General features: G+C 43.2%; 1 protein-coding gene across 2 annotated transcripts in view; it reads left to right on the plus strand.

Annotated features, from left to right (window-relative positions):
- SEC31B (SEC31 homolog B, COPII component) overlaps positions 1-27,762 on the plus strand; it is a 1,031,933-nt gene that overhangs the window by 368,272 nt on the left and 635,899 nt on the right. For both annotated transcript variants that reach the window (XM_078643061.1, XM_078643062.1), the window contains exon 12: positions 15,522-15,596. In XM_078643061.1, the coding sequence (XP_078499187.1) occupies positions 15,522-15,596 (75 nt within the window). The remainder of the gene's footprint in view (positions 1-15,521; positions 15,597-27,762) is intronic.

Raw genomic sequence — 27,762 nt, forward strand, 5'->3', positions numbered from 1 at the left:
GAGTAATGCTGTACCCTGTGTACATAAGGTCAGTAGAGTTCCCAATCTCATGTTGGAACCCTTGAAAAATTAAATTTAGAGGTTGATAGCTGATGGTATAATTTAAGAAACGGAGTCCTTGGAGTGGCTGGCCCTGGTAGTGTTGACACCAAAAGATGGTGGCAAGCAAATCCAAATGTGCGTGGATCTTAGGGATTTGAACAAACATATATGGGTCGACAGTCAACCTCTTTTAAGTATCTTGTTTCACGATCCACCTTCACTCTGTGTCCTCACCATCCTAATTGATGCCAGAACTGTGTACGTCCCTTGTCCTGGCATTTGTCCTGGCTGCAGCTTTCTCTGAAAATGTCTGAGTGTTATTATTGTAACTGTAACCTGCTGTACCCTTGTATGATGCTGCTGCGCTCTGATGCCTTCCGGCCATGTATATAAAATTGCAAAAATAAATAACTAAAAACTCTCAAGTTACTTCTAAGTTGTGAGTTTCAGGCATTGTAAAAAGAAAAAAAAGGCACAAGCAAACCCAAACACTAACATGAGCATCTGGCCATACATGGAAAGTAATAGTAGTGTGGGTGAACATATCCTTTTCCCAATCCCTCCGATGGAGCAGGGGCCTCTGCAATGTGGGCGCAGAGATGTCCAACCCACACTTCTCCCGGCCCTGTGGCTAAGTTCCTCTCGCAGCTTGGGTTGGGCAGTCACAGCAGAGCTGGCACATATACCCAAACCCTCTGCACACAGCCTAGAGCCATGGGCCAACGGGGTTTAAAAACAAGTAAATCACATAAAAGACAGTGAAATTTCCTGAAAAGAATAACAGTTAAAAAGTGAGTTATGTTTAAGGATCAAACCACAGAAACTCACCAGTGAAATATATGTTTATATATTTATATTACACACTTGTGAGGGCTATTGTGTCGGTATGGTTAAGGTAGACCTTCCCTTAAAATAAGTCGGACTTGCCATTAAAAAGCCAGTCCTTTTTTTATGGAACAGCTTTAGCACCAATTGGCAAATTTGGACAAAGCGTCTCCCCCTCCCACCTCACCCACCCAATTAAAAAAAAAAAAAGAATATTGTGAGTATGGTAAGTAGTGTGTAGATCTACCAGTGGGTTGGGGTGGCTGAAGATGCATGGTCAGGCGAAACCTTATCATGTGCAATAACCTTTGTGATGTTTAATGAATCTGCTTGTAATTTGGCAGGCTGTTAGCAAATTGAGTGAGTGCAGGAACCTCAGATTTCATGTCGATATGACATGGGGACAGAGTAAAAGGGAAGATCAAAAAATGCTTGATTTGCTAAAAAATTTGGAGTTCTTTTATAGTTCAACACAATACTTAGTAAGTAGTTTGAATGATTAACCTAATCCTGATATTTTGAGTTTTATACAAATCCATCAAGGAAGTAACTCTCAAAGAGGATGAGTCAATAAAGCAGAGTTTCTTTTTTTACCCCCCATAGTAAAATTAGCTCTTTGCTAGGGAAAAAATAAATCTGAACTGAAATAGACCAAACTTACAATGAAAGTAAAACTTTACTTAGGGAAGTGCCTTTGCTTGGTTTGATGTAAATCGTTTTTAGGTCGAGCCTGTCCCATTCCGCAGGAATGGATAGGATCGAATTCAAGTGCTCGATCGGCTAGTGAAACCACTGGCGTTTCTTCACAGTGCATGTGAGGTCACGTGGCCACAAAGCGGGTCACGTGACCGCACGAGCATCTCCGTAATCCGCCTGCCCCCACCAGGCTCGCATTCCCGCCCCCTCACCAGGCCGCACATCTGCCTGCCACACTTTTCCTCCCCTAATTATGTGGCCGGCCGTACTTAGTTTCCTGGCCGCTTCCCGGCCGCTCTTGTTTTTAGCTCCCCTTACCATTTGCTCCTGCCTCCGAGAGCTTCAAAGGGATCTGCTTCACACTTCACGGCCGCCGTGACTCACATTTCTCCTTCCTTCGTGCCCAGCCCCCCTCCCAGCGCTGCCTTGTTTTTCATGCTCGAATCCTTCACCCTGCTTTGGCCTGTCTTTCGTTCTTGTTCTCTCCTGTCCTCTATCTCCCACCTTTATGTTTAATCCTTTCTGCCTCTTTCTCTGTCATACAGATTTACATGCACTTCCCAGAGCAATGGAGAAAGCCAAAGCACCCCTCCCCACGCCCCTTTATGTTTCTCTTACTCCACCTATCTCTCCTTCCTCTCGCTCGCTTTTTTCCCCTCCCTCCCCTTTCTTTCTTCCTTCCTTTCTTTCTTTCGTTCTTCCTTCCTTCCTTGCTTTCTTTCTTTCGTTCTTTCTTTCATTCTTCCCTTCTTTCTTTCATTCTTCCTTCCTTTGTTCGTTTCTTCCTTCATTTCTTTCTTCCTTTCTCTCTTCTTACTTTCTTTCTTCCTTTCTCTTTTTCTTTTTCTTTCATTCTCTCTTTCTTTCTTTCTCTCGTTTTCTTTCTTCCTTCCTGCCTTCCTTTTTTCTTTCTGTCTTCTTTCTTTCTTTCTTTCCCCCTTTATTTCTTTCTTTCTCCTCTTTCTTTCTTCCTTTCTCTTTTTCTTTTTCTTTCATTCTTTCTTTCTTCTTTTCTCTCGTTTTCTTTCTTCCTTTCTTTTTTATTTCTTTCCATCCTTCCTTCCTTCCTCTTTCTTTCCTTCTTTCTTTCCTTCTTTCTTTCTTTCTTTCTTTCTTTCTTTCTTTCTTTCTTTCTTTCCTCTTACCCCCCTATCTCCCCCTCTGCTTCTTTCTCTCCACCTTTCCCTTCCTGTGTCTCTCTTTCACCCCCTCTCTCTACCCCCCCTCCCGCACACACACATTTCCATCCACTCCACAGTACAATAAAGAACAGTCAATTCCCCATTTCTCACAGATTGAGGCTGCAATCATTTCATTATAAAGTGCAAAATGTCTAATTATCTTGGTGATTGCGAGGGGGAAAAACCGAGAAAGCACATAATATTGAAATGAATAGTTCAGATTCTTGAATACGGAAATAACTTGATTAGTGCTGGGGATCCGGTGTGCGTTGTCTGACAGAGAACGAAAGACCCACAAGCGAGACCTATTGGCAAAGCCAATGCTTGTTTAAAGTGTTGGACTCGTGCAGAGAACACATGATGTGTGAATGGGCAGATGCGTACTCCTGTGGAGGCCAGTCTAGGCCAGAGACCAGCGGAGATCAGTGCCTGTCCAGGAGCATATTTACTAGCAGTGGTATGATTCCGTTTCATTATATTCGCTCAATGTAAATGTTTCTCCCATGACCGTGAAAATCTGTCATGGATTTCACCACCCTGGAGCAACGTCTGGACACCCCTGGCCTAAGTCCAGTAACTGCAGCCGGTGGGAAAAACACACAACATGAGTGTCTCTGGACGCTACGTCAACCTAAATGTGTGTGCTGATTTTAGCTAAAAATTCGACTCCTGCTTTTCTGTTCTTATGCACGTGCAGGTGAAAGGGTGCCTGCAGGGATCATGGTGCACAAGGGACAGCGGTCGTCCCCAGATACCAGTAGTCCTTGCGGGCGGTGGGTCGAGGCCTACACACAGAAATCAGAGCAGCCACTTATAGATTGCAATCTTAGTTTTTCTTTTCTAAGCACTTTGGGGACGCAGAGGTGTAGCATGGGGTGTCCAGCGCAGGCACAGGAGGGCCAGACACCACACAGGCTCTAGGGACATCCATCCACATAAGGTAAATGTATATGCAATGGCTGTAAAGACAGGATTTCATGAGGGCTGGGAAAGGGTGAAGTATTTCTTGCACCCGGGGTACGCTATTTATGGGATGAGATAAATACCTTCTATTTTGAGTTTTCTATAGAAAAAAACGAATAACCAGCTGCAGATTTGGTGGTTCCCACCTGACATCGGCTTGTCTTAAAATTGACCCCATGTAGATTTCCGCTAGAACATTTCGGAAGGTTTTGCCTGCTGCAATTTACCAAGTGAAAACTGCAGGGGAGCAGTGTTTACCACAAGCCTAGAAGTTCTGATCCCTTTTGATTCCTGCACCACCAGGAGTTTGCACAGGGATAGCATTTATTGGCCCACCGGTTCTTAGGACCTACATGGAATTCCTCCACATAGTCATTTGGAATCCTGAAAACATGCTACTGATCTGGACATACGCTGGACACCCTCCAGTATAACAGAAGGCGCCGCCAGAACTACCCATATCCCACCTCCAGTGCCAATCCTGTGCTGTTCTGCACAGTGCTTAAATGGAAAAAGAGAAATGCCGGCACTCACCAAATTGATTGGGATGGGTCTTGAATGTCTTGTAGGGGCGTGTCTAGAGTGCGTGACTTCGAGGCATTTAACAAATCGGCTGATATGTGCAGGGCGTTAATTGGTGTGTTTGCAGTTTTATATAGTGCAAACCTGGGCATTAAAGCTTTTTACCTACGACGCAGAAGTTTTACATTGAAGCATACTTTTTTAGGTCGAGCCTGGGCAGTGCATGCGCCGCTCTGTGAGGCATGCTGTATTCAGGTACGGCATTGAAGCTCTGCCCATTTCCCCACCCATCTTTTCAATTGGCTCCGGTTACTGTCCTTGCAAAATCACTTTAATGTTGGCCGTGCCCCTTTCTTTAGATGCTGCTCATTGTAACCTGACTATGGCAAGAGCATCTAAAGAAAGGGGTGCAGCCACTATTCGACTGGTCGTGCGTTTGTGAGAGTTTGAGCTATTGGCATTAAAAATGACAATGCCTTTTATATATGTGTTGCTTTATGAAACACATAAATAAAAGGTATTGTCATTTATAAAGCCAAAAGCTTAAACGCTTGCAAATGCGAGACCTATTGCATTGGAAATGCTTGTTTTCTTAGAAATTATCTTAAAAAAATTATATTAGGTAGTCTTCAAACAGTTAAAAATGTATCAATATCTTGAGAGATGAGAGGGTATTTTTTTTATTTGCCTGTATTTTTGGCACTGCTTTATGAATTTACATGCTTAGCGTACTCTTACTTTTTCGAAATCTCTGCAGATTTGTCAAGGAGGCCTCATTACGAACTGATGTAAAAAAAAAAAAGGATTAATTTACTAATAACTGTTTGGAGGTAGGGGAAGTTTAAAGAGGGGCATACATGTTTTAATCAGCTAAAAAAAAAAAGTCTGATAACTTTGGCAAAGTTTTACAGATCTTCTGGCAGATATTTACCATTTTGGCCTGATCTCGATTTTTTGAGTTTCATCCATATCCATCAACATGGGAAACACCAGAAAGGGAGGGGAGTAAAAAAACAGTTGTTCTTGCTTGTAACACCCAAGAAATATTAGCTCTTCACCACCAAAAAGAATGACGAACAGAATTATACCAAGCTTGGCATCAAAATAGCCCTTTACTGAGGACAGTGCTGTGGTTTGGTTTGATGTAAACCTTTTCAGTCCCTTTGAGAATTAAGCATTGCAAAACATTTGCTGGGTAGGTTTGTAAGGTTTAAAAGTTAGATATATCTGGACTGCTAATCCAAGGACAGTCCACAACCCTGCTGCCTGCGCCTAAGTAAAAAAAATTAAAGCCCACCCGGTTGGACGAGTCTTTTGCTCCTATTGTCCATTTTGTGCCTAAGATTCAAAGCTGGGTTTATGTACTCAAAGGAACTGATCGGCTCACCGCAACAGAACATTTTATCATGCAACCAACATTACAAGGTGCAATCCCTACACTCTGTTAAAAAAGAAAAAAAACTTGAACAAGACATAACAGACTAGGGGAGAGAATCCCTTAACCCCATTGCCTCATTAGGAAAGTGGGCAGAGGCAAATCCCCCATATAAGGAAAACAAAACGTACAGAAATTTTGCTGGCGAGTTTGCAGACCCTTGGCTTGGGGTTAGTGCACTTCTGAGTGAGCATCCAATGTTTGAAAACCTTTTTCCTAGGTCCACAGGCTTCAAGCAAAGGCTCTCGGACCTTTGTTGGTACTCCCTGCTGGTTTTCTGGCCTGGGTCCAGGTTTGCAAACACTGCAGGGACAAAGTAGGCCCAGTAAGATCCGACAGGTCTTTAATTGTTCTTCAAATGCCCCAAAACGTATCTGTAAATAATAATAAAAAATAAGTACTAATACGAAAAATATATATGTAATTCAAAAAAACGAAATAAAAGGGGCCAAGTCCTGCTTGGCGTCCTATTGTTCGTTGTGTGCAGGGACTTGACCTGTGTGCAGTCTAAGACCTGAGGCCAAAACATACTACGAAGCTGGCTATCTTTTCTTAGTGGGCTGGTAGCATAGCCTGTTGCCAAATCTTGCTGTGCGCAGCAGATAAGGGAATACTGTCACAGAATTTGGATGTAGTTGCTAACTGCTGTTTTTATTTGCATTGCATGAGCGACACATGATCACTCTTCTTGTAGGATAAATGGTAAGGGTACCTGACTACAACTCCTCCATCCCTCCCCACACATATCTGGCATTTCCCTCTGACCACTAAACTCACCATATGATTTCTCACCTTAAATGTACAGGGATTACATTCAGCACACCACTATTACTCAGTATTTGCTTATATCAAGAAAAAAATCTCACTAGCGATGAACTCCAGCGCCTTAGTAGACGATAGAGAATTATGGTCCACAGCACGGCATATTCCACATACACCTGGGGTGCACTGCTCTGGATACGCCCTTGTATCCCTTTTCTGACCCAAAACATGGTCATCGATAAAGAGAGCAGATACGTACTTGCTGAGTGCCGGTTAGACTGTGAGAATGTCCTTCTAAATGGGCACAACAGTGGTCCCTTCTCGATGTGTGGAGAGCCCATAACCCACACCTATGCCTTTACTCTCATTATGCCCCACACAATATTTACTTCCATTTAGACCATTTTATGTGCTCCCAGCACTTATTTCCACAACTTCTCCACTCAGAATACTTGGGTCGTGTGAGATCACACTGTACCGCACATGTAGTAGACATCGAGTGGGGTACTCCTCACCTGCTGATTCATATCTGGGGGTTATCCAAAGATACACTGGAGGACCTGATATTTTGTGATACTAATTTAACCCACATAGCCCAGTACTTTGAGGAAAATCATGGCACATCCACCAGCCATGCTGTTGAGTGGGATTCCTTTAAAGTGGTCATTAAGGGCTTCTGCATTAAAAAACATAGCTAGGCTTGCAGGAAGTTTGCTAGGGCCCTCCGAGACGCAGATGAGGCAGGTCACTGTATTGGATAACTGCTCCCTTCTTGATTACATGACACACCATGCTGTGATAGGTGCCAAGGTACAACAGGCTGCTTTAGAAGAATTGAATTGAATATTGTACTTGAATAGCGCGCTACCACTCCCAAGGGAGCATCCTGGTACTAAGCAGCAGTGAGTATGACTGTGTAAGCTTTAATCAATCTTGATCGAACCTTGGAGTAGAAAAGCATCACATAATGAGTAGGTAGCACAGATCATTAGGGATGCCAAAAAGCCAGGTCTTGAGCTGCTTCTTAAAGATCCTTTCAGATTCAATGAATTTCAACTCCCTAGGGTGTAGGTTCCAGGCTCTTGTACCCAAGAAGGTAAAGGATTTACCTCCTCGAGTTTTAAGTCTGTATGCAGGTGGTTTGAGCAGGTTGGCTTGTGAGTACCTAAGCGGCGCTGAGGTTGTATAGTGGGTGACTGTCAATTAAATATTTTGCCTGAGTCCTCTAAAGGCTCTGAAATTGAACATGAGGATTTTAAAAAGGACTCTTTTATGCATTGGCCGCCAGTGTAGTAGTATTTTTAAGGCTGCTGGTGCAGAGAAGCTTTGAGGGAGATTAAGTACCAGCCTGGCCTCAGAGTGTTTCACATCTTGGAGTTTCTGCAGGGTTTCTTTTGCAGAGCCTGCGTACAAGCTATTGCAATAGTCCAGTCTAAAAGTTATCACGGTAAAAGCAACTGTTTTTCTAGCCGATAATGGGAGATATTAAAAAAACATTTCAGTGCTTTTATAAGACTGAAACAAGTTCCAGCTACTGTTATAGCTTGATGGCCAAATGACAAGGAAGCATCACATTTTACACCAGGGTTCTTCACAGCCTCCACCGAAGGAGGTAGTGGGGTAATAGCATTAGGCCCCCATAGCGCTTGGTCAAAGGAGTTGGACTTCTCGAGGAGCATAATCTTTGATTTATCTCTGATTTATCAGTGTTGCACTTGAGATGGTTGGTGTGCATCCACCAAATAACTACAGTTAAACAGTTTTTAACATTGGTCTCAGAACCAATAGAACCTTTGTCCAACCACAAAATTAATTCTCGTCAGCATAAGATGTGGATTGAATACCAAAGAAGGTGATCATCGGATCAAAGGGCCATATAGATGTTGAATAATGCAGAGCTGAGCGCAAAGCCCTGGGGTACCCCTGAAGTGACAGGTTTTTCTTAAGAAAAAAAACGTTCCTACCATCACTGTCCGTCTGCTATCAGAGAGGAAGGATTTCACCCAAGCCAATGCTCACTGGGAAATCCCACAGTCCTTGTGTCTTTGCAGCAAGATGTCACGGAAGATGGTATAAAATGCGGCTGATATATCTAATAAAGTCAGCACTCCATTTTTCACTGCATCGAGTGTTAATTTCACGGTGTGTACAACTTCTAACAGGGCTAACTCTGTAAAGCGTCTTGGACGGAGACCAGACTGCAGTGGGTGGAGAATATTTACCTCCTCTAAAAATGCAGTAAGTTGGTCATTGACCAACTTTTCAGTGATTTTGCTTAAAATCGAGAATAGTGAGATTGGACGAAGGTTTGAAAGTTGCTTTTTCTGTAGTGGTTTAACTACTGCTAGTTTCGAATCGGGCGGGACTACAGTCGTAGCCAGTGAAACATTCACAATTTCATTGGTCACTGGATTTACACAATCTACAGAGGTATGAAGTACACTGGGAGGGCAAGGATCATGTGGAGATCCTGATTTGCAGGTTAGAATAGCCTGTCAAGACTGAGATAGAGTAATAGTCTGAAAAGCTATCAATAATGGTCCTGTTAGGAGAATATTACCTATCAAGGCATCATCGAGGGGGTCGGGGGCAGTTTTGGGGGTACCGTGATTGATGGTACGTATTTTCTCCTAAAAATATGTGGATTCTTTATCGCAAAACGATTGAGAGGAGGGGATATCCCTTGTAATTATTATCTGTTGCAGTACTGATTTTATCGATTTTAGGAGGCGAGGAGATTTCTAGTCATTACTGTCGGTTGTAAGAACGATTTATTGATTTTAAAAATCATTTTTTGATTCAGTTGAGCTTTTTGTCGCTTGGGCAGTAAATAGATCTTTTTTTGCCATCTTGATTTGACTGTGATATGTTGTCAGGGCCCTTCTATATTGAACTAGATCTTCCGCATCATAGGCTCTTTGCTATCTACTTTCATGCTGTTTGCATCCAATGTGATATTCTGCTTTGCTCTGTAAATTCCATGGGGCTGACGTCTGCGACTTCGGTTTGTTCTTGAAAAGTTTTACCGGAGCAACTTCATTGATACCATGGCTGATCCAGTTTGTAAAGACTGAAACATCTTTTTCCACATTGCCTGACATAGTCACGGTGGACGAAGATAGCATCCTAGCCAGGGTTGGGTCTCCGCTGTTATAATTTTACTGAACACACAGCCCGCATACATGCTGTGGGGGATAAACCCAGTCATCTACTGGCATGGGGCATGGCTGATCCGACAGGAAACACATACTTCCTTAATTACAGAAATCGCCTCAGCCACACGCCAAATTTTGAGATCCCAATCAGTTATACTACGAGCATTTAGCTTATACTATGCCGAGCTATACACACCTTCTTCTCCACACCCTGGCACAATTAGATGGTTCCTAACCCCCCCTTCCCTTGCCCACCATCAATGCTTTCTACGAGAGGAGGTAAGTGAATTGATCCCTGTGGCTGAGGTAAAGAAAGCAAAACATGACCTTGTGTGTAATAAGTTGTCAGGATTATATAGGCTTCCAACTGAAAATTCTGATCGGATATCGATCAGCCTGGCCCCATGTTTAGTCGAGGTGTACAATTAAGCCCTTACCATCAGCATGCTCCCAGCGTCCCTCCAGGAGTCTCTTCTAGTATCCCTACTGAAGCCTGATAGGGAATCACTCACCTCTCCTCCTATCTCCCAGTGGCCATATTGGGCACTGATTTTAAAAATACTCTGAAGAGTCCTTGTGGATCGGTACTTGAGGGTACTTCCTGCCCGATCACAGGAATTTCCGGGCGGGCTATTGCTGTGACCTGTTGGGGTCAGCTTGGATTCGATTCCGGTTAGCAATTGCTGTGATCGGGTACACAATAAGCCTTGAACCCCTCGGCTTCCCTCTTGGCAAATGAGGCTGCTTTACTATTAGGCATACATTAAATGTCCTGGTGAGATCCGTATAATGTGTTAAACGGATCGAAACGCCGTCGACAACTATGAGCACCTTACACACATGGAATGATTTATTTGCCCTTTAAAAATGTGAAGGTGTCAATATTGTTCTGTTTTATAATCAAAACTGTTCGATTAACAAGTTTACAGAACGTTAAGCTCTTGCCTAAGCTCTTTTGTTTGTTCCCTTTCCTGATATTTCTTGTGTGATTGACTGGGTACAGGCTTGTGCCCTGTCTTGTATATTGTGTGTTATTCATGTTTTACATTGACTGAAAAGTAAATACCAAGACCTCTGCCCGGCTGGGCATGTCGCTTTCAAATATAACAACGACTTCATCTATATTTATTGATTAAGCATTATTATTTGTAAGGGACCACTGTTGCCTTAATAATATTGAGTCCCAAGGTCCCTTGCCGACTTCTTTGGGTTCCCTTGTTGTTTTCAAAAAGAGGCTTTCTTTGGAAGCATAAGAACCAGTCTTGATGCTGCATTATGGATGCCCTGCAATCTCCGCATACATTTGCAGTTGTACCCAGATACAGAAGAGTGCCATAATCCAGGCGAGAGGTCCCCAAAGCATGCACCATAGTCTTCCTCGATGCTGAGTAAAGAGCGTCTAAAGTTTTCCGTAGACCCCGTAAAATTCCAAAACAGGTGCCTGCCACCCGCCTGGTATGGTAGTCAAAAGAAAGCTTATTATCCATCCATACCCCAAGGTTCTTAGCTTGTTCACAAGGTGTGGGAGTGGGACCCATGGACTGGGGCCACCATGTCGACAACCACACTGATGGAGCCTTCCCTATCACCAGCACCTCGGTCTTGTTGCATTCAATTTCAGGAAATTATTTGCCATCTACACAGCCATTTCTTGACGGCAGGGAAAAAAATTGAAAGCAGCCCCAACCTGTGCGTGGGTAAGGGAGACCACCAGCTGGGTGTCGTCGATATAGGACAGGGCTTTGTTCCCAAATGTATCTCAGATTTTAGCCAAGAGGGCGACATAAAGATTAAACAATGTTGGGCTCAGGGTAGAACCCTGAGGCACCCCCTGTGTCAGCTTGATGTCCCTGAAGTAGTGGGCTCCCTGCTTTACTTGAAAATTGCGCTCAAATAGAAAGGATTCCATCCACTTCAGGACACTACCTGCTACACCTCCTCTCTTGAGGTCTTGCAACAGGGTATGATGGGCAACAGTGTCGAAGGCGGCACTTAAATCTAAGAGAATTAAGGCCGCCGTCTGCCCTTCGTCCACATATTTGAGAATGGTCTCAGTCGAAAACAATGGGGCGGATTCGGTGGAATGGAGGGCCCGAAAGCCTGACTGAGTTGGGTGGAGAAGGTTATTTTTTCCAATGTGTGCTGTAAGTTGTAAATTAGCAGCCTTCTCCACAACCTTAGCATAATAAGGGAGCAGGGAGATAGGTCGTAAATCGTCAAGCTGATCCTTACTAATGTGAGGGTTCTTTTGTAGAGGGAGAACTGCCACCTTCCATTTTTTTGGGACCACTCCTGAACTAAAAGACAGCTCTAAAAGATGTCTCATGAATGTCTTGAATATCTCAATACTCCCTCTGAGCACCTTAGGGGTAGCAGGGTCCCTAGGTGAGCCTGATTTAATACTGATGGCTATCTGTTTAAGAGTGTCAGGGGAGGGCATGGAGAATTCGTGAAGACACTGTATTTCCAGAACATCAGCAGGTTCCACCTCCACCCTATCACCATCACGAGCGGAGTCAGGAAAGGAGGAGTCAATTTTCTCCACCTTCTCCGCAAAGTACTCGGCGACTTGATTGCAGGATTCCTCAGAGCCTGCAATGGGTGCTGCAATGGATGCCAGGGAAGATATTTCTTTAAAAACCTTAAACGGCTCTTTGGTTGAGTTCTCAGCTGTTTCAATCCTTTCCTTAAAATAGGCTGTCTTAACCTTTCTGATAAGCGAGTGGTAGTTCTTAAGGCTGATTCTATATTCATTTTCCAAGTGGACTGAGAAATCTTTCCTCCGGCGCCTTTCTAGGTGTTTGCATGCTGATTTGGCAATTCTTAACTCCTAACCGAAGAGGGAGCTGATTTGAGTCTTTTACTAGACATTTTTTTTGTGACCAGGGAGCGGTGCAATCAAGTGCACCCATAATGCGTCTCTCTAGGGCTTCACAAGCCAAGTTTGCGTCCAAGCCACAGGGTGAGAAAAACCAGCCCACTTCCAATGTTTAATGCGATCTTTACTTTCTCTTGTGTCTTTGGCAAGGGCAGCTTTGCCGTAAAAGGAATCAGGAAGTGATCTAACCACAAAACTGGAAGCGGCGGCTCCACTTCTAGCGCACCCCAATTAGCAAAAATAGGGGTCAAGTAAGTGACCTAACTTATGTGTGGGAAGTTCTAATTTTAAAAGTAGTTGTAACACTGCCAATTCCTGGCGAATCTCTTGTGGGTCAGAGTTGAGTGCATCATCAAAATGCCGATTTAAATCGCCCAACACCAGTAACTTTTTATACCGTAGTGCCGGTTGAATGAGGTAGTCAACCAAACCAGATGAAAACCTCAAATGGGTTCCCGGAGGTCTATAGACCAACATCCCTTGCTTTATGCCCACTTATGATAGCCATGGGAAAACTAATAATGTACATACTCCCGGAATCAAAATAATCTATCTCCCAATTCTAGTAGACTAAATTATGGAACATCTACACCATGGAAATTCCAATTGCAGTTAGGTTAAAACATTTGAACAGACATGGTGCCTTTTTCTACATAGGTAAAGAGAGATACTTCATCTGGAGCAGATGAACTGGTTGTGTCTGAAATTATTAGATGCTAAAATGTTGTAACAATGTCCCTGATAAAGATAAATTGAGATCTACTGTGATAATGAGTAGTAATGCCTTCTGACAATTGTGTGTAGATTGAATGAGTTTTGATACACTGGGCTAATCCGTTGAAGATAAATTGTGTTTTTAATCATTGGTGTTGTATGGGAAGATTTCTATTTCTCTGTGTCCTCGGTTTGTAAGAATGTGTATGTTGCTTTGTTGTTTTATTACCCTCTCATCAAACATTCATAAAAAGATTACTAAGCAAATTTCTGAGTCAAGCTAAGAGGTTATATTTTAGGTGTTTAAAAGAAAATAGGAGCGGTTCGGGATTAGCGAATTTGGGAATTGTGGTGCAAATGGTCTTAATTCTTTTTATCCGATTCCATTGATACCCGGACTTGGTACTTCTAATTTTCATAATGTTCCAGATAAGAGATTCCAGATAACTGTTGATACAGGTAACATCTCACTTTGGGGCACATGCATCAAGATATGCTTTTGCGAGTCCTTAATTGTGAATAATAAGGAATCACAATTAAGGACGCGCAAAAGCCTATGCATGTAGGAATCGCTATAAAAATAGCGATACAAATTGCGAGTTGCAATTTAGGAATGAATGGGAAATTGCATGCGTGATTTGCGAGTACCAATAGGTACTCGCAATTTGCGCATGCAATTTCAAGGGTGTTAAAAAGACACCCTGTTGCACCCCTGAAATTGTGGTGTGTACCCATGTTGCGCACACACATGCCCCAAGGGCATGTGTGTGTGTAACCTGAATCTGTGAAAAATGCACCATTTTTCAAAGTTTCCGCGAAATACCATCAGGTTGCAATAACCTGTATTTAGCGGTCCATAATAGCGAAATCGCTATTTTAAATGCAATCATGCATTGCATTTAAGGCATCGCAATTTGCGATTCCTTAAATGCAATTGCAAATTACGATTTTTGCATTTGGAAATGATGCATCCCAAATGCAAAAATTGCAGTCGCAAAGAGGCAGATTCTGCGAACCTGCCCCTTTGCGACCGCAATTTAGCTTGAGGCATGTGCCTGTAAAGGAAGAATTAGCAAACATTTCTCAGATCCTCTCAATTATGTCAGAGGAATTGCAATACACAGTGTTCCATAGTTGTGGGAACCTTTAGATGCTCGCTATCTTTTTGAATGGAGTCTTATCTAGAATAAAGCAAAATATTGAATGCGCAGTTCTATATAGTCTGCTACTATGCCAGCTGGTTCATGTAGATCCCTAATAAGATGTCTTCATGATAAAATATGGATATATGTATAAACTGCATATCGGTTTTCACATGGTTTCTAATTGCACAATAATGGACATTCTGTAGCCTGCAGTCAGAATTATGGCAGAATATGATATGGAGTTTACACGCCATGGAAAAGATATTGACATCCCTTACAGGTAGGCTACTTCAATTTGAGGCCATTTCGGCGCTAGTCCCCTCCCATCTTTTCATATATTAATTCATACAATTTCCAGAACGGACCATAGCGGAATATAATAATTTTTATCTCGATATTACATAATCCGTCATAATTGATGCTATATATTGCACTTCACTCGCTGAGGATGAAAAATTGCTTCCGTTCAGTAGATCGAACATGATCCCCGAATTTGCTCGTTACACCACCCTCCACAAATCATTCTGTTTCCAATAGTTGGTGAATTAATTTTCTTTTCACAATCCGTATATAGAACCCAGTTATGAATGAATGTGCTGGGTTTTGTGGTTTTTAACCTCACACCATTGGATTTACGAGTATTGAGGTTCCCTTGAGAGCTGAGGAATTACCAGGAAATCAGTATTTCAGTGGCCGATATCCCCTTTTAATTCCGAATTTTATCTGCTTTCCTTGCCGAAATGTATTGCATTCTTAGCAAGTCCGCGGCCATTTTAACTGTTGTTTCAATAAAGTTCAAATACTATCAAAACTAAATTGTTCATTCTAACTATTGCTTTCCCTCTTTAATTTATGATAATGGGCAACGTCACAAAGCTTGTAAAAGAAATTGAATCTTTAATGCCAGTATTTATGTTGCTGAGCTTCCTTGGCGTATGTATCTGTTAGAGGAAGTGCTATCAGACCAATGTATTTGCTCTTCTACAGGGGCAACCTAATCAATAGTCCAGTAGTTTGGTTGCTATGGGATTGAAAATACAGAACGAATCTGATACACGCCACCAGCCCTCTTGCTCTTGCCGAGATTACTACGCGAACCCAAGATTTGGGATTTTTAAAGGATATTTCAATTCAGTCTTCATTAAACTTTTTATTCTGATTTCTTTCTTGTTAATATTCTGCTTTATTATCTTGTTATTTTAGGTTAACTTTGAGCAGGATGCTCGAACTAAGTTCTTGAAGCTACTCGGATACAGTGAGGATGACCTGGATAAGAAGGTACTTGCTACATGTAGGCTGGTTTGGTAATGTATTAATTAATAAACATCCAAACAAAATGCACCTTGCACTTGATTTAGTTGTTTGTTATCTAATTCTCAGTTTACTTGATCCATTTGTAACACAAAAGTGAGCTTCTCGGAGCATAGGTGTAAAATATTAACATCTAAAAGTATGTACACATTGTGTGGGTATGTATCTAAACATTAACATATTTTCCAGCTACTGCGAAGGAAACCAAAAAAAAACCTTTTCAACTCTGCCCCCGACTCAACTCTCTGACTAATACCAAACCACTCATACTACTATGGACTCTCAAAAGACCCTTTTCATACTCTTCCCCCCGTATCACTCCTTTATCCTATTTATCCAACTAATAGGTGTGCGTGTCTACCACTTCCAATAACAATTTACATTTTCCATCTACTAATCCACCCAAACCAATCTATCCCTTCAAAACAATGCACCGCATGAAATCTCTGAGAGCAATTACTTAATACAATTTCCTCCTTTAATCCCCATGAAGGAAAAAAACAAATCTGTTTTACTCATCTAATAACTACAAAACTCTAAACTTGGGTTCCGGAGTAGCTTGCTACTCGCTGAAAAATGCTTCAAACCTCGTCAATTACAATGTTTGTATGTTTATCTGAACATGTACAACATGTAGATGAACATTGTGGTGATCCTTTCCTTGACACAGTCACAGAGTTAAGATAAACATTTGAATGTGAAGTTCACAACAATTTTGTTTATAATATAGAGACTCTAAAACTGCAGGCAAACATGAAACCTTGGACACCTTCCAAAAAACGCAATTCCGTATTTCTATGGCAAATTAGTTTTTGTTTATTAAGTACTAGTATTGTGTATGCTCAGTCAGTTTTTAATTTAGTTTATTCATTTCAAGATTCATACTTGACTTAAAGGAGTTCATCTGTTGCACCACCAGTATGAGATTTCCTCATGTGAGGACATTAAAAAAAAGTTCATATTTTCAAAGTCTTATGTTTATTTGTAGCAACACAGACGTCATCATGCTAAGTTAAACACTAGAGAAACCACACCATCTACTACAGAATTTCAAAATAGACATTTAAACAGTGATGGTATGAAAATGTATTACTTGCAAAACATTATATGTAATCATTTAACTCATGAAAACAAAGTAAAAATTGTTGAAGACAAAATACTAACAGATTGATAAAAACCTACAGTACTGCTAAAGTGGGTATAATTAAAAAAAAAGGCCCCAATAATGTTTGGTTATGCCTAGTTAAATGTTCCTGCGTTCTGTTTTAAGGTAGCGTGTCACATCCCTCTAGTCAATCTTGTTGCATTTCTAGTTTGCTAGTCCATGAGCCTGAACACAATCATTCTCACGTTTGGATCCATCGAAAAAACTGTTAATTCCTAACAAAGTATTCTTGCATACATACAGCCTTAAGCTGTTAACATATTAATTATGTTAGTGGGGCAAAGTCCCCTAGAATCCGGTTTTAAGATAAAAATAAATAAAACCAAAACAGCAAAAGTATGCTCCCTTTTTTGTTATTGAGAGATTGGTGCTATGCAATGTTGCAAATGCAAGTCTTCTTACACAAGTTGTTCCATTGTCACGCACATGGGTTACCTATATACTGCTGCTTTTCTAGGGCTGCAGAATGAGCCTACCCATGCAGCATTAGGGGACCACATGATAACTAGGTCGGTTAGTGCTTCCTAGGGGATTTCGAAATTGACCTAATTTACTTTTGCATAATTACATGAATTTTCAGCAGAATTATGCAAAATTACACGAAATGGAAAACTGACATTTGATGCTGTATTTTAGCACATAATGAGTCCTTGTGTCAACTTTGGATGCAAGGATACATTTCGCTCAAAAAGGTGGACATATTGGCCCACATGCATCAAGCATTTTTGTAGTCGCAAACGGTGCGATTCCTTAAAATCGGCCGTTTGCGAATGCAAAAGTGCTTTTTGGGATGCATGAAGCAATTTTAGAATTCGTAACATGTTTGCGAGTTCTAAAATTGCGGGTGCTTTTAAGAAGTCGCAGATGTGCGATTTCTTAAAAGCAATGCATCATTAAATTTAAAACTGTAAATTCGCAATTAGGGTGCCAAATTTACCGAGTGGTTGAACCACTCGGTAAATTTGGAAAAAGTGATTAAAATGCTTAAAATGTTTTTTTTTCAACATTCATGTTTCACACACACATGTCCTTAGGACATGTGTGTTCGAAACATGATGCGAAAAATACATTTCAGGGGTGCATGGGGGGGTCCTTTGGACCCCCCCCTGCACCCATGAAATTTTCAAAGTGCCACTCGCAATTCCCATTGACTCCTATGGGCCTTTTGGCCCATAGGAATCAATAGGAATTGCGAAAATTAACTTAAGAATTCGGTATTCATTTGGGATTCGGTAAAAATTGCGATTTTTACCGAATCACAAATGAATACCGAAAATAATGATGCATAGCATTTTGCACTTCTTAATTTGCGATTCCTTATTTTTCGCAAATTAGGAAGTGCAAAATGTCACAATGATGCATGTGGGCCAAAGACCCCAAACTATTTGCAAAGAACATCTACTCAAGCTTTGTTGTGTGTGTTGTGCCTGTGCAGGAAATATTTTACCATGCACAGCACCAAATTATGTGATGTGGTGAAAAAACATAACTTTAGGAATTTTGTGTACCAATAGTTAAGCTAAATTTCTCAGGTCCCATTGGCATAACTCAAATTCATCCTGGCCTAGTGCTCCCTTGTGAAGTGTCTAGGCCGATGCTCAACCAGGAGTAAGTAATTTATCAAGTAGTACTACGTAACACTAGACTGACTACCACCAACACCTACACCACCACGACCTTTAATGAACAAGACTGCTATGAATAGCAATGGACATTCATTTTTACAAAGTAAAACAGTTTACACGCAAGCCAACAAAATGGATCAAATTAGTCTGCCACTGTCCAGAGGGCCCAGAACAAATACTTTAGTATAGTTCAGATCTGAAAGGCCAGACTCCAGGTGCCTCTTTTAAACTAGAAACAAAGGCGGCTCCTCCGCTAAGGCGGAGGAGCTTCGCTGCACTGCTCTCGGAGCAGTGAAAATGCAGAAATAAAATGATAATAGCAAAAGTTATTTCTGTTATTATCATTTTATTTTTAGTATCAGCCAGGTTGGGCGGGGAGGGGCTGGGCTCCTGTGACGTCCAGGAAGAGGATTGGTTGCTTCCAGAGTGCGCATGACTGCTTGGCCGGCCTAAACAGTCATGCGCACTTTGCATGTTCCTCACCAGGCTTCATTACACATCCTGGTGGGGAATATGCCTAGCCTCTCATTCCTCATCTGAGTTCCGGGCCATGGTGCTCAGAACCATCACAACGGTGCATTCTAAGGATCTCTAAGGAGCATTGTGATTGGCTTAGCGGAGGGAGCCTGTGTCCTTAATGGTTCTGTCCACAGCGAGACAAAGAAGGACTTGAGACGCAGCGAGGAGGTAAGTGTTTTAAAAAGATGTTGTATCCCCTGTTCCCCGCGACCCCGCAAGCCCCCCACCTCTCCACTCTTGTTCCCTCCCAGCCTCTAGTGACTGGAACACACATTTCTTCAGATCATGGATAACTGAAATTGCTCCTGCTCCTTCCCTTAAATGCCATCATGTACCACGGGTATTATGCAGAGTCTGAGATGATTGTTTGGACTTCCTGCACAACTACTGGGTTTTTACCAAAAAGTTCCTGCTGATGCAACAGGGGACTTAGAACCATGGTACTGCAAATAACTCTGTTTATTTTGAGGGCTCCTGCAGCCTTACTCTTCAGAAAAGGAACTTCTACCACCCATACCTCTACTCCCTTAATCTTTGGGCTGCCGGCATTTTTGTATCCTTCTTTAAAACTCAAGCCTTCCAATGGGAGTCTCCAGCATGCTCTTTCTCCATTTGCATGGGGCTGCTCGGTGGTTGGTTGCAGCTTTATACTGGCCGAATATATTTTATCTTTAATGATTAACAGGCACATGCATCAAAGCTTTTTGCGATCGCAAACGGTGCGAATCGCAAAAATCGGCCGTTTGCGATTGCAAAATCAGCTTTTGGGATGCATGAAGGGTGAAGGCCCTCGCAATTTGAGAATTCTCAAATATTTGCGAATTCTCAAATTGTGATTGCATTTAAGGAATCGCATTTTGGGGCATGTGTGTGCACAACATATGTGCACAGATTGATTTCAGGGGTGCAACAGGGTGTCCTTTGGACACCCCTGCCCCCTTGAAATCGCAGTCTCAATTTGCGATTCGCTAATTGCTAATCGCAAATTGAGAATACCTCCTCATTCATTCCTATGGGCCTTTAGGCCCATAGGAATGTATGGGGAGGTATTCCTTAATTGCGACTTGCAATTTGCGAGTCGCAATTAAGGAATGTTTAGCAATCGCAACATTTTCAGCGATTTCTTCATGCATAGGCTTTTGCAATTTCTTAATTGCAATTTCTTAAAAATCGCAATTAAGAAATCGCAAAAGCCAACAATGATGCATGTGCCTGCTAGTGTCTCTCTTCTGGCAAAGACACTAGTGTTGCATCCATCATCCAGAGTTGAGGCCAAACCTTTCTGTAACTTTCTTTGATCTTGGGATCTAGTTTCCTGAGTCAGTATCAAAGGCTCCTTCATGCATATACATATGCAGGAATTTACATGTATAACGATTGTAAAATCTGATGAGGATCCCCTTCTGCAAGCTTGGGTCAGGATACCTGTTGGTACGGTACAAAAGGTCATGTCTTTTTTTCAAAAACACTGGTAAAACTAGAGCGGGCGGAGGGCACCCAACCAGGAGCACATACAGATTTCTGCTCAGCCTCGTTCTCTCATCTTTAACTGCCTATTTTCTAACAAAGTGAAACCTACACAGTTTATATACCGTCAAAGCCAGACGGCTGAACAAACAAGACACATGAATATAAGATAGTGCACCCTCCTTTTTAACATTTGTCTAAACAACTCTATCGCCAGTCGTGTAAGATAGCGTTCTTAGTGGCATGAAGGGTTGAGCAGAATCAGGCAATGTATGCTCACAAGTTGCAGATTTAAGTTGAAATTATGGCTCATGCTGGCTCTCCTTTGGGCCCTAAGGAGCTCTCGGGGAACTTTAGTTGGACAAATGCTCAGAGGTCAGACCCTGATGCTGTCTGCCCGCTCTGGACACACAACTGGGCCCATACCAATTCTGGTACAGACTTCTGCACTGGCATGTGGGTTCAGGCCGGTTCCTTTGGTACTAGCACAGACTGCCTGTGGTAATTTAAAAGAAAAATTTCCTCAGTGCAAATCTCAAACCCTGGTCTGACGTATTCCCTGATCTAGACCGATGATGCGCTATGAGATCACAAAAGTGTAATGAATTGTAATTTAACCTGGCCATAATCCAAGATTTCTACCTTGATGTTATTACCAACAGAGGACCCCTGTACTGTTTGCTTCGACCCTGACGTAGTGCAGGAGGCATCCTGTTTGCCCAGAACATTGATGATGTTGCAGCATATCTGGACCAGTAGGCTAGATACATTCTCCAAAACAGAGCTTGTTTCGCAGCATGGGGCTCCTGCTGTGGAAAGGCTCTTGTTTTAAATGGTGGTTCAAAGAGCAGCTGATGCACTAGAACCACATTAACCCCCCATCAAGACAAAATCCAATGTGATGAAATCAACCAGAGCTCGCTTCATCTGAGCAATTGCTGTTGTATCATGAAGCCCTTACTGATGCTCTCATGGCTATATGGCCTTGATCATGTTGTCTCTTTCAGCCCTCTTATATATACCTAACCAACCTTTGCTGTTTAAATCACCAGTTGTGATGTGTTTTCTAAAAGGTTTGATGCACCATACCCCCAAGCCATTTGTGATGCTTCCGTAGGACACTAATCTGATCATAACATTTCTTAAGTGCATGTCCCTTAAGCCAATGTACAACCCTTCCTTGAGGTTCCCGAAAACAGCCTTCTTAATGTCCTCAAATCAGCACCCCACATAAGTGAAATGTAGATGTTGTTGTAGATGCTTTCCCTGATAAAATTTGAGTTTGTAAAACAGACCTCATCCCTCCCCAAGTGGTAATACCCTTTCATGTTGGCAAATCAATTAATTTGCCTGTGCTTTTTTGCTCTGCCTCATCCCACCAAGGAGTCAAGAGACTTGTGGTGTTTCGTCCTGTGCTGGTGGAATGTTTGGTGTTTTGTGCAGGTGGATTGTGATGATACAATGGGTGATTCAGAAAAGGCTGGAGATCAGGACTACTGTTGGAAAAATGTGTCAGGAAGGCCGAACTGTAGGTGGGCTGTAATTAAACAAACATATCTGAAACATACCTATACCTTTAGAGTCAGTATATTTATATTGGCAACATGCAAGATTTGAATGCAGTTCAACATGATAAAGAAAAGTGGCTATTCCGGAGATTTTGTGTGGATGCCCTGAAGCTTGAAGCACACTTGTGTGGTGTGTCAGAGTGGAGAGGCAAAACAAATGTGGCATAAAGATGGAAGCTGAGGCATTAGCATAGATAACACTTGGACTGACTGAGAATTGTGACATATCTTGAAATCTACTGCACTTACCCGTACTTCGGTGAGTACATTCTGTGCTCTGAAATTTTAAGGACAGTAAAATACAGATCCCTGTGTGAGCAATCAGGCTGATGTGGTTGTACAAGAGCACTTGTATTGCATTAGTTATGTGCTGCTGTCATAAGATATACAATAAAAAGAAGGCAGTCAGACATACCAGCAAGCATTTGCCGACTTCCTCAGCCTGTATGTATGATATCACACACAGTCTGCTATTTTGGATTGGGCTGATTAAGTAAAGACATACAATGAATATTTTTCAAGAAAACAGAATCCTGTAGCAATTTGGTGTTTGAAGCTTACAGGCACTTAACTTTAGGCATTGTATAGGAGCATCATTTTGAGTTACCTTGCAGGCAGAGTACTGCAGACCCCTGCGGAGATGAGAGGCTTTCAGGTACTGTAACGCTCTATGGTGGAGCGGGCCCGGACAAATTGCCTGAATTGATGAGGCCAGGAGGCCCATCAACTGAGCAATTTGCCTCAGTGAGGTAGAGGAACGTGCTAATACCCGCCTCAATTCACTGCTGATCTTGGACATCTTCCTCGCCAGAAGACTCAAGGTGCTGGACACTGAGTCTATGATTAACCCCAGGAAGGTTACCTCCTTGGAAGGCGCCAGAAGCGACTTCTTGGCATTAATCACGAACCCCAGGTTCTCAAGGAGGTCTATTGTCTCCTGCAACTGTTGTGAGAGACGATGAGGACATTGCTCCAAGAGGAGAATGTCGTCCAAATAAATCATGAGGCAAAAACCATTGGCTCTTAGTGTTTTAAACACTGGCTTTAGAACCTTGGTGAAGCACCATGGGACAGAGGACAGACCGAAAGGGAGCGAGGCAAACTCGAACACCTGGTCTTTCCACAGAAACTGCAGGAAGCGACGTTGGATCTGAAGGATGCCAAGTACGAGTCCTTCAGATTCAGTCGGGCCATCCAATCCTCGGGTTGAAGGAGATCTCTCAGCAGATGGATGCCCTCCATTTTGAAATGGCGGTAAACCAGTCATTGGTTGAACTACCTCCGATTTATTACCGGCCTTTGGCCCCCGTCTGTCTTGTCTACCAGGAAGAAATTACTGAGGAAACCCCTTGGGTAAGGATGTGTGGGAACAACCGCTCCTTTTTGCAGCAGATCCGCCACCTCATGATCTATGAGGTCGGTCTGATCGCATGCAAAAACCAGTGGCCGAGGACAAACCTCTTGCACAGGGGAACTGTAGAATTCTATTTGAAACCCTTTTATGGTCTGTAACACCCATGCGTCGGAGGTGATAGCCTTTCAATTGTACACGAAAACCGCCAACCTGCCGCCCACCTTTAGATGTGGAAGGGGTGAAAGGCTCACCTGAGGTGGCCAGAGGTTGGCCTCTGGCTGCTCCTCTGCCACCGCAGCCTCTGTAGCCTCGTCCTGACTGGAAGAACTCCTGTCTGCCTGACTCTTGGGTTTTTTTGCCGTCTCTTTGAGGGCCTTGGGTGAAGAAGCCGCCGGCCGGCTCGCCAAAATCTCTAGGGTGGAAAACCTTCTTAATGGAAGGTTGCGCCTTGTCTAGCGATGTAAAGGTGGCAATGAATCTGGTAAGCTCTTTCATGATTATGGATGGGTGAGTGGCTGTATCAGTGAGTGAGTAGCTCTGTTAGTAGCTGTATGGATGAGTGAGTGAGTGACTGTGGGTGTGTGAATGGGTATATGAGTGGTTGCATGAATGTGTGTGAGTGGCTGTATGGGTGTGTGAGTGAAAATGGTTTTGTGGGTATGTGTATAGCTGTATGGGTCTGTGAGTGGCTGTGTGAGTGAGTGAGTGGTTGTGTGAGTGGCCGTAATGAGTGAATGAGTTTCTGTCAGTAGGTGTATGGGAGTGTGAATGAGTATGTGAGTGTGTGTGTGTTTGGGTGTGTATGAGAGGTTGTATGGGGGTGTGAGTGGGTGTATGAGTGGGCAGTGATGTCATTTGAGATGTCTTCAATGATGTCCTTGGTGATGTCACTGACCATGTCCTGAGTGGCAAATTCCGTTCCGCTTGCGGAATTTGGGTAATTTTGCGTTCCGCGGAGCATGCAAAATTGCCCAAAATTCTGCGTTCCGCAGCTTCGCGAATTTTTTTTCTTGTTTGCGTTCTCAAAATGCGTGTCCGTAGGATATTTCCCCCGAGCACGCAAACGGCGATTGCGAACAGTAAAAATGCAAAGCGAACAAGCAATTCCGTGTGTTCGCGGAATATCTGCCTGTTCGCGAGATTTTTTACTGTTTCGCTGAGATTTGCGTAACGCGATTACACAAATTCCGCCCACCCCTAGTCCTGAGTGATGTAATATAGGAGGTCATAAGCAGTGCATTGCAGGTGTGTAAGTAATAGTTAGCTCAGGTAACTATAACTCCTGAATTTTAATGGTTTAGTATGAGGGAAATATGAGCCTAACTATAACTTCCCTGTAACCGTTGCTTTTATTTCAGTGAATTTCAATGGTTTTTAAATTTTATTTCTGAACTGTAACCAGTAACCTTTGAAAGTGTGTGTGTGTGAGTAGCTGTATAGATAGGTGAGCTGGTGTTGGACTCTCTGAGTGGTGAGTGAGTGGGTGTGCGAATGTCTGAGTGGGTCTGTCAGTGTTTGTGTATCAGACTGGGTCTGTGAGTGGGGCCGTAAGTGTCTGAGTGGATCTGTGAGTGGGTACATAAGTCTCTGGGTGCGTGAGTATCCTCACACACGCCTACAAAGCTCTACACAACAGTAGACCTGCATACCTCAACCCCGCCTCACATTCCACTAACCCACTAGAGACCTTCCCTCTGCCCAACTGGCCCTGGCTACCGTCCCATGTATCCGCAAGACCACAGCTGGAGTAAGATCCTTCTCCTACCTCGCAGCAAAGACCTGGAACACTCTGCCACTCCACCGCAGGCAATCAGAGTCACTGCCTCAATTCAGGAAGGGTCTTAAGACCTGGCTTTACGGCTGAACCACAGCACCTTGACGGACCTGCAGCACCCCTCCCCCAGCGACTTGAGACCCTAACAGGTGTGTAGTCACGCTCTACAAGACACTGATTGATTAATTGTCTGAGAGGGTCTGTGAGTAGGTATGTGAGTCTCTGAGTGGGTCTGTGAGTGAGGTCCTGAGTGGGTGGGTGAGTGAGTGTGAGTTTCTGAGTGGGTATGTAAGTGTGTTAGTCTGTCAGTGGTCTGTGAGTGGGTCTGTGCATGAGTATATGAGTGGGTCTGTCAGTGGGTGCACAGTAAAACAAAAAGTAGGCGGCATACAGGAGCAGGTCCTCCTGTCCGGCTTGATTGCGGTGCGCTACTCTCTGCTGCCTTTGGTTTTGTGCCTCCTAGGCTAATTTTCTCCTTGTTTTTCTGCCTCTTCTCTGCTCGCTCCTGCCCTTCTATGTTGTCTTGTTCTGCCCGTTATTTTGCCTCTCTCTTCTCGCTCCTGACCTTTATTCTGCCTCCTGCTGCTGCTTGTTTCTGACCTCTAGTTTGCCTCTTTCTGCTTGTTGCTGATCTTTATTTTTACTCTTTCTGCTAGTTTCTGACCTTTATTCTGCCTCTTGCTCCTCGTTTCCGATGTCTATTTTGCCTTTTTCTTCTAGTTTCTGACCTTTATATTGCCTTTCTGCTTGTTTCTCATCTTTATTTTACTTCTTTCTGCTTGTTGCTGACTATTATTCTGCCCCTCTCATTTCAAGCCTTTTTCTTGCCTCTTTTTGCTTGCTTCTGTCCTTTATTCTGCCTCCTCCTGCTCTTTGCTGACCTATATTTTGCCTTTTTCGGCTCGTTTCTCAGCTTTAGTCTGCCTCTTTCTGCTTGTTTCTCACCTTTACTTTGTCTTTCTGCTCTTTGCTGATCGTTATTCTTTCAGCTCATTTCTGACCAATATTCTGCCTCTTGCTCCTCATTTTTATGTCTATTTTGCCTCTTTCTGATCGTTTCTGACTTCTATTCTTCCTCTTTCTGCTCATTTATCAACATTATTTTTCCTCTTTATGCTTGTTGCTGACCTCTATTCTGCCTGTTTTTGCTCATTGCTGACCTTTATCCTGCCTCTATCCGCTCGTTTCTGTCCTTTACTTTGCCTCCTTCTACTCTTTTTTCCCCTTGTCCCAAGAGGCGGGGAGCCCGTTTCGCAGTTCCACAGAGGGAGATGGTTTTGACTTCCTGCATGGGTTGCTTTTGCCAAGGTTGTTGGTGCGCCCGCTGGACACTGACCCCTCGGTACAAAAGGGGGTGGTGATGGACGGAGCATCTGAACCAATCAAACACTCACACCCAGTCAAAAGATCTGGGTTTGATCCATCACCGTTCTTTAGCCCACTCTGCCACCCCAGTTCAGACATGGCTATATGCAAATCAGTCCGACCCTGTGCCTCATGGGAACAGTCAAGCCCGAACTGCCAAGCACTGACCCCTCAGCACTCACCATCCTTCGTGGACAGCTCGTATCCGGCTCCTGGTCGTCTGGTCCCGCGGCTGCCGAGTCTAGATCACTGTCAACTATTCTGAAGCACCCGACATCGATGGGCATTCGTCTACCATCCCCAGGTCACTCTCAAGTGACCCAGACTCTGTCCCCTCTGCTTCCAGGTACTCTCAACAAGAATCCACATTTGGATTCCAACTGACAATTTCTCCTCTTCCAGCAGCGGCACTTTCTTGAAGTCCTCCATTGGGTTCGACGGCGGTTTCCGACGCCCCTTCACACCTATGCACCCGGCTACCCTGAGATTAGTAACTTGGGTACTTCGGTATCCAAGGATGGGGTGGCTCTCCAAACTTGTGTCTTCCACGTGGTTTCTTCAAAGTCCTCTGGGAAGGGTCCTTAATCTATAAATTCCAACCTCGACTTACACATAGACTTGGACGGAGCACATAGTCGTGTTCACACACTGCACACGCACTCTGTGGGGTCCCTATCTACTCACCTTGGGTGGTTCCTTGGGGTCCCAGCAATTCTACGACCTCTCGACATTGGCCTGACTCGAGTCGTGGTTCTTATACCACTTTCTTAGTATATGGTTTGGTCCCCAACTGGGGCCCACTGTGTATTAGAGCTATTTACTTTCATTTCTTTGCTGAAATATTGTGTGCTTTGTGTCTATTTCCGTGTGGGAGATACTGTAACATACTAGATAGTGTGATATAATAAATACATATTTTTTACAACTACTGTGTGGGTCTCTTTTCATTTAATCGATACTATAAGATTGTATTCTGGTAAAACAAACTGCTTTACACTCCTTCAAGACTAAGCCTGAAGGCTGCACTCTACAGCTTGGTTCTAAGTGAGAGGGCACCCCTGCATGAGCAGGACACCCCTGAAGCCTTCGGAATCCCTTCTCCCTGGTTATCAGTGAAACAGCCATATACTAATATAGAGGGGCATTACCCGACTGTGTGATGACCATCTCGAAAACGGATGCAACAAACCCTTTCGTGTTTGGTGTCAAACATGTTTGAATCATACCCCCACACCGGTAACTGGTGTGGGAGGTGTGATTCCAACCGTCAGAAGCGACCTTCGTGGGGCTCCTGGT

This window comes from Lissotriton helveticus, chromosome 5_1 (assembly GCF_964261635.1).
Source record: "Lissotriton helveticus chromosome 5_1, aLisHel1.1, whole genome shotgun sequence".
Lineage (NCBI taxonomy): Eukaryota > Metazoa > Chordata > Amphibia > Caudata > Salamandridae > Lissotriton > Lissotriton helveticus.